The 15,567-nt window shown below is 42.5% G+C and overlaps 1 protein-coding gene across 5 annotated transcripts in view; it reads right to left on the bottom strand.

Annotated features, from left to right (window-relative positions):
• Positions 1–328: 328 nt before the first annotated feature.
• Positions 329–15,567, bottom strand: part of LOC147426367 (uncharacterized) — a 63,550-nt gene continuing 48,311 nt past the window's right edge. The window contains exons 2-4 of one of the 5 annotated variants that reach the window (XR_015186125.1): positions 8,573–8,698; positions 8,430–8,493; positions 329–585 (exon numbers count right to left, since the gene is read on the bottom strand). Coding sequence is in view for 1 of the 5 variants with exons in the window: in XM_086498037.1 (XP_086354163.1) it covers positions 8,627–8,698 (72 nt within the window). In the remaining 4 variants the exon portion in view is untranslated. Of the gene's footprint in view, positions 586–7,728; positions 8,699–15,567 lie in introns of those variants that run through there. The other 4 variants (XR_015186124.1, XR_015186126.1, XR_015186123.1 and 1 more) reach the window with 4 other exon arrangements.

Here is a 15,567-nt window from a genome sequence, read left to right as displayed (position 1 = left end):
TTTGGACATAATTGACTTTTTTTGGGAGGTAATTTGCAAAAAATTACATGCTAAGCACTTAAAAACCTTGTCAAACAAGAACAAAGATTAGAAAATCTTGAAGATCCAACGAAAATAGATATAGGGGTATTTTGGGAATGTTTGAAATTTGAAGGGTATATTGCGAATTTCCACAAATTAGAGGGGTATTTTGGTAATTTTCCCTTTGATTATTGAAGCAAGTGTCACTTAAGAAGATAATTATTCCTATGTTATCTTGCAAACTAGTGTGGATCACAAGAATCCATTAGTACTCCTTGATACACGAGCAAAACCTTCATTGAAAAAAGAAGCATGGGAAAACACATCAAAATGATGATTTGCATTATGATCTTATTGATGCTCCCTCCTTGTCCAAAGTTGTAATAGAAGGTGCCTAACCCAAGTTTAGAACCTTCAATTTTATTTCTAGCTAGACGATGGTCCTGGCCTTGTGACATTGTTTTTTTGTATTCATGAACCTTTCACCACCAAGCATGTTCTTATCAAGAATCACCAAGCCGCTCCAATATTATGATGTTCCCGCTCCAATTATTGTTAGCAATGCTGCAGTGGTAAAATGGAGCATGTATAGAAAATGAACCCTTCTCACCTCTATTGCACCCTTCACATTAACATTTAATAGAATCGACAAGCAAGAAACAAGTAGCGTTAGTAGTATCACAAGAAGTTTTGGACAAATTCTCACAATATTTCTCACATTGTGACTTACCTCAACACCATGAGCTTCTGTGAGGGAGGCGCCGCATACCTAGCAAGGTACGATTGGGGGCAGGGGACCGCCGGCCCGATGGGGGGGCCGGGGGTCCTTTGCCCCCAATCCTACCTAGCTAGGTATGCGGTGCCTCTCGAGTAGAAGCTCATGATGTTATTGTATAAAAAACATTGAGAAAGACTCCATTTTCCTACATGAGAAAATTTCTAAATCTTGTGTGTATCAAACTATCAAAACAAAGCTTATTAACACCAAACCTTAGCAAAAGATCACGTGAGAAAAATGCAACATTCTTACCTTTGGTGTAACCTTCGTTTGTATGCTATTCTCTCAATGTGTGGCTTGGTACGCTTACATTTAGCTATGTTTCTCTTTCGTCGAGGTTCACGACTTTGAAGAAGACGATAAGCTTGAGTGCGGTGAAGAAGATGATGAGCTTGATGTGGTGGAGAAGGACACGCCAAAACAGTCATTTTGCAGGAGGAAATTTTTTTGAATTTGCAAAAGAGAATGAGAGGGAAACAAAACTAAGGGGGGAAACCTTTCACCTCATAGGAAAGAGGCGATGAAACGTGAAACCTAAACGTCAATATAAGAAAAAAAACACTCCAAAACGGCTCAACTTTGCAAGTTGTAGTAATAACTTGAAAGTTGTTTCAGCCGAGGTTTCATGTGGGTCGTTTCAACACGACCCGAAGCGTTTCAAGCAGTGTTCTGGAAAAATCGTTTTTCCAAACATACAAAATTCCTTTTCTTGATTTTGTCAAAAGAAAATTTTTAAAAATTAGGTCATTTTTTCGGGTTTGTACGCTATTTTTCTCGGTTTTGAGGTAGAATTTCTCCTTTTCCCCTTGCTCTCAACCAGCATTTTTGGAATTGAAAACGGCACGATATTAAGCTAAGACACATTTTTCCCGAACGCTGGTTTCAAGAGTTTGAAAGTTTCAAGCTTTCACCCGTGCCGAAACGCATTTCATAGTGGCCATGCGTTAAAATGACATTTCACAAAGAGAATAGGAAGGCAAACGTTTAGCGATCTTGAAAGTGAGTCAGCTGCTCTTGACAATGACAGCCAAAGTACCAAAGTAAAAGCCAAGAGATTCACCCTCGTCATTTTTGAATCCACAAATTCCTTTTTTAGTTTTTAAAATGCAAATCAATACTCTGTCTTGAATCTCTTACAAGAAATAAAGTGACCTCAAACTTCCCCTAAGGATACCTTGACCTTTGGCCCTAGATTCCTTGACCTTTATGCATGGGTATAAAGGTCATCATGTGCCTTAACTTTTGAGGCTAAAGTCCTTGACCTTTCACATGAATCACTTCCTTTCAAATGGGCTAAACATGGGCTATGCAAACTAAGCATGCTAAATGGTAAGGAATAGACAAAAGGAGGCATTTATGGAGGAGGAATCTAGGCTATCACCCCAACACCTATAGGTAAAGGAATCTACTCCTCCAAGCCAAAATCTCAATAGGAAAGGTGATCAAAGCAAGTCTAAGTTGGGTAATGTGCTAAGTGCAACCCAAAGCATGCCTAGAACACAAGCCTAGCATGTGTATGACTGACCAAACCAGGACAAAGTGCATGTTCACGTTTGAATGAGAGCCTTAATGCAAGTTAAAAAGCGTATGGAAAGTGTATCCATTGGCCTTGTAACAACATATGTTGAAAAGCTACCAAGGAGAATGAAAAACGACCACGATGATCCGAGCCAAATAGCCCATCAACGAAGATCACCATGGATAGGAGCACCAAGTGTACCAAGTGAAGACAAGGCGTAGTGGAGGATAAGGAGAGGACTCCCTCATTTCACTCTAGCCCAAGAAGAGAGGCTATACATCGAAAGCTAGCAAAACACTCAAGTCATAGTACTAGTCTTATGTCATAGGAGGGTGTAAGGAATGAAGAGGCTAAACCTTTATCCACATTGAAGATGACAAGGTGAGAGCAACACTCCAAGAAGAACCTATCTCAAAACCATAGACATCATCAATGTTTATATCCTATAAAAAATCATGCCATCTATTGTCACATTCAAATACGCTAGGTAGTGGGGATCGATAGCCGTGGATGATCCTAACTAAGCGAAACGAGACCACCCTATCAATATCACAAACTTTTTTTTTTTTTTTTTACTTGGAAAACCTATATATGAGAAAGTTTTGAGGTAAATTGACCATATTTGAAGGTTTTTACAATAAATTTCTCTCCCCTTCAAACTTAAAAGGTTGGTTTGTACACTAAATTTTAACTAAACTTAAAAGGTAGATTGACCATATTTGAAGGTTTTTACAATAAATTTCTCTCACATTCAAACTTAAAAGGTTGGTTTGTACACTAAATTTTAACTAAACTTAAAAGGTAGATTGACCATATTTGAAGGTTTTTACACTAAATCTTCACCTTCCAACTTAAAATTTGGAGGTATATCTCAAAATTTGTAGGTGGAATTATATTAAACCGATGTTTTTTTCTAGCACTGCAAACTATCCTAATTGAGAGTAACCACCATCCCCATATAAAGAAGCTTGGGAACCACCACTTCAAGAATAGTAAAGCTAAGGAAATCAAGAAGATTGTCCTTGGCCATGGCTAAGAGGAACCACCACTCCTTGGCTAAAGAAGCTAGGGAGGAATCATCCTCCTCATAAGCCTCGTAAGGAACATCTCTCTCCAAAGCAACGTTCTAACAACTCCTTCCACCCAATGGCAATAGGCCTAGGAGAGGTAATAATGAGTTTTACTTTAGAAGCTGCAATATTTTTTAGTTATGGCTAAAAATAAATGAAAATTATTTTTGTGCACACAAAATAAATACATGAATTTATGAATCCATTAGTACCAATTATGTCCGGATATTATGATAAGTAGACAGTAGCTATACTTCAAAACAAGTACATGAATAAGATGGTATCTCGAGTTCGTTCAAAAATGTTATAATTTGATAGTTTTTGCGATGGCGGCCCACGAAGTGACCGACCGAACACGTTGGAAATACAGCCCGATGAGAGCCGACAAACGGTCAAGAGAGATATGATATCCGTTGGGTAAATAATGCCCCAGATTGGCCAGAAAACTAGGAAATAACCCTTATAAATGCAATGGCCAGTCAATATAAACGCGGTTAATTGTTTTAAACATTAAAATAAGACTTAAAGCTCAGCGACGATCTCTCTCTCCAAAGCAACGTTCTAACAACTCCTTCCACCCAATGGCAATAGGCCTAGGAGAGGTAATAATGAGTTTTACTTTAAAAGCTGCAATATTTTTTAGTTATGGCTAAAAATAAATGAAAATTATATTTGTGCACACAAAATAAATACATGAATTTATGAATCCATTAGTACCAATTATGAACGGGTAAACTTTCCACTGCAATGCACCATCTGGAAATCTATCTATGTCCGGATAGTATGATAAGTAGACACTAGCTATACTTCAAAACAAGTACATGAATAAGATGGTGTCCCGAGTTCGTTCAAAAATGCTATAATTTGATAGTTTTTGCGATGGCGGCCCACGAAGTGACCGACCGAACACGGTGGAAATACAACCCGATGAGAGCTGACAAACTGAGTCAAGAGAGATATGAAATCGGTTGGGTAAATAATGCCCCAGATCGGCCAAAAAATTGGGAAATAACCCTTATAAATGCAATGGCCAGTCCATATAAACGCGGTTAATTGTTTTAAACATTAAAATAAGACTTAAAGCTAAGCGACGACTAGTGTAAGATTTAGAAAAGCAGCAGCACTGACAGTTTTGTGAGGCATCTCTCTCTCTCTCTCTCTCTCTCTCTCTCTCTCTCTCTCTCTCTCTCTCTCTCTCTCTCTGTGGCAAGTAAATTCCCAGCGCTAGGATAAAAGGAGGGTAACGCTACCATCTGTGGGGACACTACATCAGTTTCCCTTCATGCAAAGATTCTCCTCTCTCAGCTCTCAATCCAACCAATTCTATCTCTCTCTACAATTTTCTTGCGAGGCGAAGGCAGTGAAGCCCGCGGCAAAAGCAAAGTGCAGCCGTAGGAGCTTGTGTGCGTTCCTACACAGAATAGTTGCACTTAGACAAGTGAAGTAGCGGCTGCCCACAAAAGTGTGGGCACTCTGACGCGTTCCAAAAGTGGAATTCAACCAAGGAGAGCTCATGTGGGCATCCCTTACACGAGCAGATATCAATAGAAGCCTCTCCGCGCTAAAATTCCCAGTATGATGCAAACATAGCCGTTCTCGGATATAGGTATAATGAATTTCAACCAATAGGCTTATGAAATCATGCATCTTTAGGCATCAGAAAATATTCGAGACATGAACAATGAATTCTGTTTCTCGATCACATACTTGTAACAGTTTAGAAATTAACAAAAATCTCCTTCTAGGGAGAGACTAGCCCATCTTTTGGTTCCTAGTGCTGTGTCGGCTTTTCTGCATTGTTTTTCCCAATTTTTATGTCGTAAATTCCACATGTGAAAAAGTAATTTAGTTTTAAAGTTACAAATTCACGCTTGCGTTTCTGTGACAGTGGTCAAAGAGCAAGGCCCTCTCCTTTCCTTTCTTAAAGCGAGACGATCCTTGGCAGAAAATGGCAGAAAAATATTCGTCATGGTCGGACAAGCAAAAGAGCTTGAGCGGCTCAGGCAACAGATGGCAGAATTGTAAGTTGTTCTAACTCCGTCAAAAGTGCAAAAAGTGCTTAAGACCCTTGAAAAAGAGAAAGCAAAGATGGTGGAAGAGCCACCTCAGAAGCCCCATGTACCAACTCAAGGAATACCTCAGACTGAGCGCCAACACGACCTCGGAGGACCCTGCAGTAGGAACCTCCCAACATCATGAAGAAGAAGAAATCCCTTCGCCAACTTACTCGTCAAATTACTCTTTCATGAAGAAGCTGGATAATATCATTCTGGATGAGGAGCTTGACTTGCCCCCAGACGATGTTGTACATAACCACCAAAAGCAGAAAAGCAAGACAAGGATCGTAAAAAGAGTCGGCACAAAATTCCGGTGGATAAGGATACCAAAGCCAGCTCCAAGAAGCGGTCCTGACACCACAAGAAGAAAAAGAAGACGTTCAAAGCTGGAGACAAAGATGTTAAATTCGAATGTTATAAGGGAAAGAGGATCGCTATGAATGTTCTCTTTTATTTGACAATTCGAGGTGGCTTTTCCAAAAGGTAACTTCTCAGAGCGCTCGAAACTGCACCATATTAGCATATATCTGAAAGCTATGGCTAGCAACTGGTGGCTTACCACAATTCTAAACCACCACACGAAAGCGGCATTCAGCTCAGCCCAAAGTCCAAGAAACGAAGGTAGAGGGAGCAAAGAAAAGCAAATTCCTCACTCCCTCTCAGCTGAAGGCGTACATGGAAGAGGACATATGTTACTATTGTGACGAGAAAGGCCACAAGAAACCAAATTTCCCACAGCTTACGAAAGATTCTCCTCCTCCTACAACAAATTTAGTACTTGACATACAAGCCAACACCAAGAAGGCGAAAGGAAAAAGGTAACTACTCAAAGGGTGGGGTAGCTTGAATGGGCAAAGAGTATTGTTAATTTAGGCCCACCGACAACTTCATCTCATTAGATACCTCAGAATCTCTTGGACTTACTCCTGAAAGACTGGGAACTCCAATCAATTCAGAATCAGCCTTTTAAGGGTTGATTATGAATTCCACTCCTTTGTAAGGGCATTTGAACTCAAAGATTGGAAAGTACTCTGATCGAGAGTTTTCCCAGAGTGGAAATACGATCCGACGATAGCCAACACACTGACTTGAGAGAGATGCAATCGATCAAGTAAATAATGCCCCAGATCCGGCAAGAAAACTAGGATTTAATGCCCCTTTTAAAGTGTAAAGGTTAAAAAACCCTTATAAACTCAATGACCGCTCAGTTAGAACGCGGTCAAATGTTTTAAACCTTCAATTAAGACTTCAAACTCAACAAATAGCGCATGATTTAGAAAAGCACCAACATTGACAGCTTTGCAAGGCATTTCCCTCTCTGACGCCATCTGGCAAGGAAATTCTCAGCACTATAATAAAAGGAGAATAGCGCTACCATCTATGGAGACACTACAACAGTTTCCCTTCACACACACTCTCCTCTCTCGGCTCTCAATTCAACCAATTCTCTCTCTCTACGAGTTTCTTGCTCGTGTCCGAGAAGGTCGTGCAGAGGTGGTGAAGCCCGCGCCGGAAGCAAAGTCCAGCCATAGGAGCTACGAAATAGTCGCATTGAGACGAGCACAGAACCGGCTGTCCACGAATCAGGTTCACCGACCAATGGCATTAGTTAGACCAACACGCCATAAGTGCTAATTCCAGGACATCGTCTCCACACTGCATAGGTAACACCGTCAAGCTTCACGGATGAGAAACGACACCATAACTCCACATTAGAAGAAGAGGAATCCCCAAAATCTCGGGTCTCAAGAATAAAAGAGGCTGGGTGTATCTGATATTCATGCCAAGAAGGCACCACACCAATAAAGTAAGAAAGGCCAGCGGAAGCAACAAAGCCAACAAGGGAGCAATTGATGAGAACCAATTAAGCTGCTGTCTGTGTCAAAATACTGCAATAAGGGGTTGAAAACGCTGCTGAACAAGAAAATATCAGCAGTCCATTTGTTCTCGAGGACATCAGAGCAAGCTATAGAAGGCTGATGAAGACTTTAGGACCCTGGTGTGGAGGAATGCGGCCAGAATCACCAAGAACAAGCCGCAATCAGCAATGAAGCAAACTCCATGTTGTGTGGAAGGTCACGTGCTCACAAGAGGCAGCCAGCGATGTTAAAAGAACCGAGATCAGACAAGGAAGAAGGCTAACCACATATACTTCCAAAGCACTATATGATGATGAGGGAGTGGGAGGAAATTGCTAACTCTGGAAGTGCTCCCGATGGCTTTCAACTCTGGAATTAGCGAGACAACAACAAAGCGGGGCTCCCTAGCCTTGCTCACAGCGCCTTTCCTCTCATAAACTCCAGCTTACAGAAGCCAAAAATTGTTATCATCAGTTTACAAAAAAGCTCTTATTTCAACTGTACCACTACTTTCATTTGCTATGCTACTAATAGCAAAGTCAATCGACGTCTTCTGAATGAAGAACTTAAGCAGTCTGAATAACTTAAGCAGCCATCCAGACTTCACATAAAAAGGATTGCCATCAACCATGGCCTAAATCCAGACCATCTGCAAACCCAACCGCCCATCACAAGATCCTAAAGCTCCAGCAACAAAGGCTCCCATATTCCAGGGCCCAGGCATTCCGTCAAATTCCACAGAACAGACTGATGTGAAAATGTGCACTGGACCAGCTCCAAGACCATTTGTACAAATGAAACTAGGCCATTCTTTCCCTGTAACTGCAATTGCAAGGGCTCTTCCTCTCATCAAAAAGGGAGAGATTATAAATCCCATGATAAGAGTTGAGGTGCTAAATAGCAGGCATACAGGAACATTTTGATGAAGTAAAATTCTTTACCGCAGATTCCTGAAAAATTATTTGCAGGAGATTGTTACACATTTGGTCAGTCTCTTACAATACATATTCAGCAGTCATAATGTTGCCGATGAAGTGGGCTGATTTGAGCCATTCAACCAATACCACAAATACTCTTCAAAATAGTCATTACCTGCTTAGGGTCAATTGACAATAAAAAGCTTACAGTTGATTATTGGTAGATGCAGAAGCCTGAAGCCGACGGGAGAGCTCAAGTATTCGATTACCGTCTAATAATAAAGAAAATTAGAACCCTCAACAAATTTGTGAATGGCCAGAATTACAGTCCTAGAAGGGCTAGATGCTCACCTTCACATGGGAGCATGCGCAATCAAGATCGAAACAACTTAAAACACGGTCTCTTCAGCCTTCGTGCGCTTCTTGAGAGCTGCATTCAGAGACGTTCTCCTTCAAGCAATTTATTGTAGGCAAGAGCTGACAAAAAGTGGCATTCAACACAAGTATCAGGCAAAAGAACTGTTTCAAACAAATGTCAGTAATGGTGATAAAGACAGTTCAAATGAATAGCAGGAACAGAACACGTAAACTATAAATCATCTCCATTCACCATTCACATGCAGTTACAGCAATTGATTTATAATAACAAAAGGGGAGAAAACTAAGAGAATGAAGCTCAAAAATAGTCCTTAATTACTAAAGCTAGACAATGGAGCGCCGTCTCTCTTCTTGGCAACTGTGGTGAAATCCCATTGATACATCGTGAAAGCAACATTGGAGCACTCCTCACTACATCAAATCTTTTTGCTTGTAAGACTCGCCAAGGGGTCCTCTTTTAACTTATAATTCAGCTCTTCAAGTGCTTCATGCAACGAAAACCCTCTTAGCCCAAATTCTCTAAAGAGGAAATAATACCTCCGATTTCCTACGAGCTGTCCCCCATAATCCCCTGTTCTGGCCCGATTTCGGCAACATAACCGTACTAGGATGCTTCACAGACGGTATCCCCACGAAATAAGTGACTTTCCCGGCGCATACAAACACTTTACAAAACCTGGCGAGAATCTGCGGCACTCTGAATTCTCTGTTTTCTGCCCTGAAAATGCGCCAGATCACCTATACAGCGGTCCCCTCGGGTCCCCGGACGTCTTGGGGGTATTACGGACCGTTTAGGGCCGAAACCCTAAACCTGCAAAAATACACAACAGGCTGTATTTTCCTGTTTTGGGCTCTGTTTCACAGCCGGTCGCATCCGTAGCAAGCCCTTGAGCTCCCGTACCTGTAGGGCTACTTGTCCTTTGAATCGGACGAGATTTCTCATGTGAAATCTCTCCGAATTCACCTGTACTGCGGGGGATTAGCAACTAGCTAATCCAGTACCTATGCAAGAGGCTCTTGCCTCGGCAATCACGCATGAACCCACATACATGCAGATGAGTAGCCCTCAAACGGGGCATCACGATTCTGTATTCAAAAGGGGAGAGAGGTGCGCGAGGGCGGAATCATCGCGGTACATAGTGCAAGGAGAAGGCAAACGTTCCATTAAAGCTTCATCACCTGCACCAACTACTCACACACACACTGTAAGTCCCAATGTGAGAGAAGGGCAGCCCTCAATGGATTTTGCACCAATTTTCAGTTGAGGTGGTAGAGTTTGACCCTCTGGAGACTCTGGTGCTGCCAAGTATCCACTATGCCTCTTTTGAGTTAATTTCCTAGTACTCGCTGACTTATAAGTGTAGCGAGGGGGCCTAAATGACTTTGAACTGACCCTAGACACCCTTTTACTGCCCGGATTCCAGTGTCAATCGGCCCAACCAACTTGTGGCGACAAGGCCTTCCCGTCTACAGGTGAAACTCTCGGCCGTCGGCCGTTTCACACTGGCCATACAATGTCAGGCCATTTGTGACTGCAAAAAAGAGGGTCCCAAAAATAAATAAAAAAGCAACGGAATAACTAAGGTTAGCAGTTGCCACGTCCTCCTGACAGTAATTAACAGTTGCCACGTCCTCATGACATACCCCCCTCTTGAAATCGCAAACGTCCTCGATTGCATGCCACATATACGTGCCATTGATGATCTTGTGTTGTTAGCACGGTTTTAGTATGTACCCGCAAGAAAGATCATAACACATAGATACAAATGAGACCTTCATACTTTTGTCATTTCCATGTATGATAGAAGTGAGCATAATACCTTTAACACGTGAAGAGCGATGCACACTTCTATTGCCTTGAACCTATATGTACATTTGATGTGCTAGCCCTCCTTTGCACACATTGGGTTGGGGCATACGTAGGCTGTAACCCAAAGGCCTCAAGGTAAAGCTGCAATACATTTGGTGACTTTGACAATTCATGTTTTTCTATCCACTTTGCATCCATAGGTAGATAGTTCTTGAACTTCACCAAATAACGTCTTGCAACCTGTCCCTTAACTTTTCTTTCTTTATGTGTCGAAATCTGCTCAAGTACCAAGATCTCATCAAGTTCATCGAGTTCTGGCTAATCCTCCTGTGGCATATCTTCTGGCACGTCACCCACAAAGGGTCTTAGAAGACTCACGTGAAACACGTTATGAATCTTCCAAGTGTCAGGCAATTTCAGCCTATAAGCAACATCGTTGATCTTCTCAAGTACTTGAAAGGCCCATAATAACACATGCTGAGCTTTGGAAACAACCTTTCCTTGCCCTTCATCTTCTTTAACCTTGCCTTTTCACCATGAGAGTATCCAATCACTAGGTGAAAACAGTAATTCACGACGGTGACGATCACTAGCCCTTTTCTGCTTTGCTTGAGTCTTCTCCAAGGCAAGCTTAATCTTCTTATACATTTCATCCATGTTCTCAACATATCGATCTGCCTCAAAGATCTTGTCCTTTGTATGCAAAATGGGAGGAATCTTTTTGCGGGAGGAATCTTTTTGCCATCTTCAACAATCTCAAAAGGTGCCTTGCCTGTGGACGAATGCACCGTATTGTTGTACGTATACTCAAGCATAGGCAACTATTGTTCCCACTTGCCCTTATTATCTGACACATAACACTTCAGCAGATCCAAGAGAGTAGAGCTAGCCTCTTCTGAATGTCCATCAATTTGTGGATGAAATGAGGATGAAAACTTTAGCGTGGTGCCAATGTTTTCAAACAATCCTCTCCAAAACAAACTCATCATGTGAGGATCACGATCACTGACAATCAACTATGGCACACCATGGTACTTAAACACATTGTACATGAACAATCGTGTCATCTGGTCACATTTTATCTTCTTCCAGATAACCCTAGTGCCTTTTGCCTGTCAAATTTGACCTTTTGGCAAATCACCCATGCTCGCACAAAGGCATCCACATCTCTCCTCAAAGTAGGCCAATAAAAGAATGTCTCTACCGCTTTCACTGTCGCATTAATACCACGATGCCTTGCATACGATGGGACATGACTTTCTACCATGACCTTATGTCGCAATGGCCTAGTGACACAAAGTCTGCCATGCATCATCATAAAACCGTCTCTAAGGAGGTAGTGCTCATGACATTACCCTTCTTGCAACTGTTCAAAGATCCTTGAAAAATCTTCATCAATAGCATATTGTTCCTTCATGTCATCAAGCTCATGATGATACGGAATTGACACAACTAAAATTTGTGGCTTTCTTGATAATGCATCAGCCACAACATTCTTCTTGCCTTCCACATGCATTATCTAGAAGTGGAACATAGAAAGAATGTTTGCCCATCGCATATGCTTTTCGAATAACTTTTACAGTGTCAAGAAGTATCGCAAGGTCTCAAGGTCTCAAGGTCTGATGATTTGTCTGGATAACAAAAGCAGCACCTAACAGGTAGTTCTTCAAGCTAGAGAGCGCATGAATGACGGCCAATAACTCTTTCTCAGATTTGCATAGCCTTTTCTAGCCCTTGCAAGATTCTGCTTTCGTAAGCTACTACCCGACCATCTTGCATTAGCACTGCTCCGATGCTATTGCCACACGCGTCTCACTCGACCACAAATGACTTCCTGAGATCTGGTAAAACAATCACAGGATGATCTGACGTCAACTTTTCCTTTAAGAGACTGAAAGCTGAAATCTCTTTTGGGTCCATCTCAAAGTGGCCTCTTTCTTTTGCATAGCGTAAAGAGGTGAAGTTATCTCTGCAAAATTCCTGATAAACCTTCTATAGTATGAGCACAATCCCAAGAAGCTTCGGACATCGTGTACAGTCTTCAAGTCTGGCCATGTCTTAATAGCTTCAACCTTTGAGGGATCCATTCGGACACCATCCTTTGACACTATGTGGCCAAGAAAATGGATCTCTTCTAAGAAGAATTCACTTTTCTTAGGATTAACAAGTAACCTGTGACTACGTAACTCTTCGAACACAATGGTCAAGTAACGCCTATGCTCCTCTTCATTCTTTGAATAGACTAATGCGAGCGGAAAATCCGGTCCATCATCCGATTGAACGTAGCACGAGCATTTGTAAGACCAAATGGCATCACTAAAAACTCATAGAGACTAAATGTCGTCCTAAACGCAGTAGGGGGTACCAGCTGGAGAAAACTCAAAAAATGGTGGTATTAATCTAAAATGGAAAAGGGAAGGGTCGAAGGCTCAGTGAGAAGGGGGGGGAGGCAAGGCACGTGGGGACCATGCGTCGCTTCTCTTCAACTTCTTCTCTAAACGCGTGCAAGTTGAGCTTTGTGTGTGTGTGTGAGAGAGAGAGAGAGACCTGGGATAGACGAAAATAGCCAGGGCACACATCTCTCTCTCTCTCTCTCTCTCTCTCTCTCTCTCTCTCTCTCTCTCTCTCTCTCTCTCTCTCTCTCTCTCTCTCTCGCCCCTCCCCCCCCCGGTTGCCATGGAGGTAAAAGGGCAAGGTGAAGGTGCTAAGGAAGATCTGGAAAAAGAGGCAACTGGGCTTGCAAGTGGCGAAGCAGAGGCTAGGCTCCACAGGCGCTACAAAGTCTGCGGAGATGCTCATGAAAGCTCTCTCACTCTCATGTTTGGAAGCTGTGCTCTGCATCTTCTCTCGCAGAGGGAGTGCATCCGTGTTGCAGCCATGCGAAGGGTGCAGGAGGGAGGGAGGGGAGGGGAGGGGCTGTCAGAGAAAAGTGCACACGCAGCCGAGGCGCAAGGGCGAGGCACGCCCAGATGCAGAGGGGAGAATATAAACGGAATCTCTTGAATATTGAATTTTATTTGAATACTTCCAATAGCAATCTTGTGCACATCCTCTGGCCTTATACGAATCTGATGGTACCCGCTCTTAAGGTCTGTTGAAAATTGCAGCACCCTCTAAACGGTCAAGAATATCATCGATCCTTGGAATAGGAAACCTGTTCTTGATGGTATTCTTATTCAAAGCACGGTAAAGTCAGTGCCTGCTAAGCCAGTTTATGGCTTCTGTCTGTTTTGCAAGCGTAATCGAGGGCGATTACAATGCTTTCAAGAGGGGGGTATGTCACAACTTGGTGACATTGCTGCCCAATACACACACACACACACAAGGATGCAGAAATGATGACGTGGCTGAACATGCTGACGTGGCTGGCTGCCGGCAGAGCTGACACGTAGCAGGCTGTACGGACACGCAGAAATCGCGGCAGGAATTGCGGCAACAGAAAAAAAAGCATGATTTGCGGTGGTTTTTGCTTTTTGCTGGCTATGCAAATTGAGAGAGAGAAAGAGAGAGAAGCTCTTTTGCTTTTATGTTTTTTTTTAAGCTTTTGATTTTAAAGCTTTTGGGGCTCTGCTTTTAGCATCCCTTGTAACCTACATATTGGTGGTTTGGGCTCTCACTTCTCAAAGCATCAGGATGCAGAGTCTGAGAGTGAGTCCCGACTACTTGCTTGTACTTTGAGTTTTATATTAATACAAAAAGAAATACCAAAAGGAGCGCCAGTGGCCAATATCTCTAGGCACGGAACTCCGTCGGACCAGTGTTGAATCAATTGTGAACTGTGAACTGGGTGATTATTTGTGGTGTCGCAGTTGATCCTCGACTTGGAGTATCCAAGTCTGTTACAATGGTATCAGAGCGTGGCCGATTTCTCTTCTACCGGGAAATCCGATCCTTTTTATGCGACACTTATGGCTTCAGACAAAGATCAGTCCTCTACATCCGAAGATGCGGGAGGAGAGCACGAAGAAGATTCACACGAGGAGTATGGCCCGCCTCGGCCTACTCCGGTGGAGCTTGAAAAGATGGAGCGTCGACGATTGATCGACGGCGCAGGAAAGATGATGCTAAATTTTGCGAAGGACCCGAAATTTGCAAAATTCATGACTCAAACCTCCTTCGACTAGGTGTATGCACAGTGGCAGCAGACCACTGAACCACCCCACAAACCATTACTCAAGAAACCTCCTACCCCAAGGATGTTTACTGAGCAGGAATTAGAAGAGGTGGTTGATGCACGGATTTCTCAGCTTTTGACGCGCAGAACAAAGCAGAAACGCATGACAAAAGCAGAAGAAAGGAACTGATTCCCCGGGTTATTTGGGTCGTCAATCTACTTTTGCCTCGGCTAAAAGCAAAAGAAGCGTGCGCGGTTTGAAGGATTACCCAGTTCTTCTTCTTCTTCTTCTTCTTCTTCTTCTTCGAGTTCTTCTAGCTCTTCCGATTCAAGCAAAGAAGACTAAAAAGGCAAAAAGCCATGTAAAAAACATAAGGGCAATAAAAAGGCAAAGAAGTCTAACTCTCGCCCAGTTTCAGACAGTTTTTCAGAGGACTCGTCTTCAGATTGTTCAGACTCCGACGATCGCAAATTCTATTCAAAGAAGAAAAAATTTTACAAAGCCAAGCAGTATAACTTTCTAGAAGATAAAAGCAAGAGTTCAAAGAAGGTGGACAATCAATTAAATTTCACACTTTTTCTAGTTTTCGAGATGCTTTGAAGGCTTTGGCCTTCATACAGCAATTTGACATAGCCTTCTCTGGAGGACGTTACTCAAAGCACTCCAAGATTCTGAGGGCTACTTCCTATTTCAGAGGGAATGCTCAAACTTGGTGGTCCACTCTTCTATTGAAGAGGAAAGCGCCAGTTAAATGGCTGAAATTTAAAAGGCTTTTTATTTCTTCTTGGCTCACTTGAGAGTACAAACGCGACATACGAACTGCTTGGAACCATCTTCGGATGACCAAGAAAGATACTTTAGACGCATATTGCGAGAGATTCTGGAGCTCTTTTCCACCAGTGTCAGTTGGAGCGAAAGTGAATTTTGAACTTTGCTCAAGATGAGTGCTCCGAACTGTGGTCAAGGGTCCTTTTACTTACGGAAAGGAGAGCCTTCCATTCCTTTAGTGAGAGAGTGCAATGGACACAAACAAAGTGAATAGA

Source organism: Adiantum capillus-veneris, chromosome 24, assembly GCF_014529385.1.
Source record: "Adiantum capillus-veneris isolate H3 chromosome 24, ASM1452938v2, whole genome shotgun sequence".
NCBI lineage: Eukaryota > Viridiplantae > Streptophyta > Polypodiopsida > Polypodiales > Pteridaceae > Adiantum > Adiantum capillus-veneris.
Note: the sequence above shows the minus strand (reverse complement) of the source record. Positions and strands in the feature narration are given on the sequence as shown.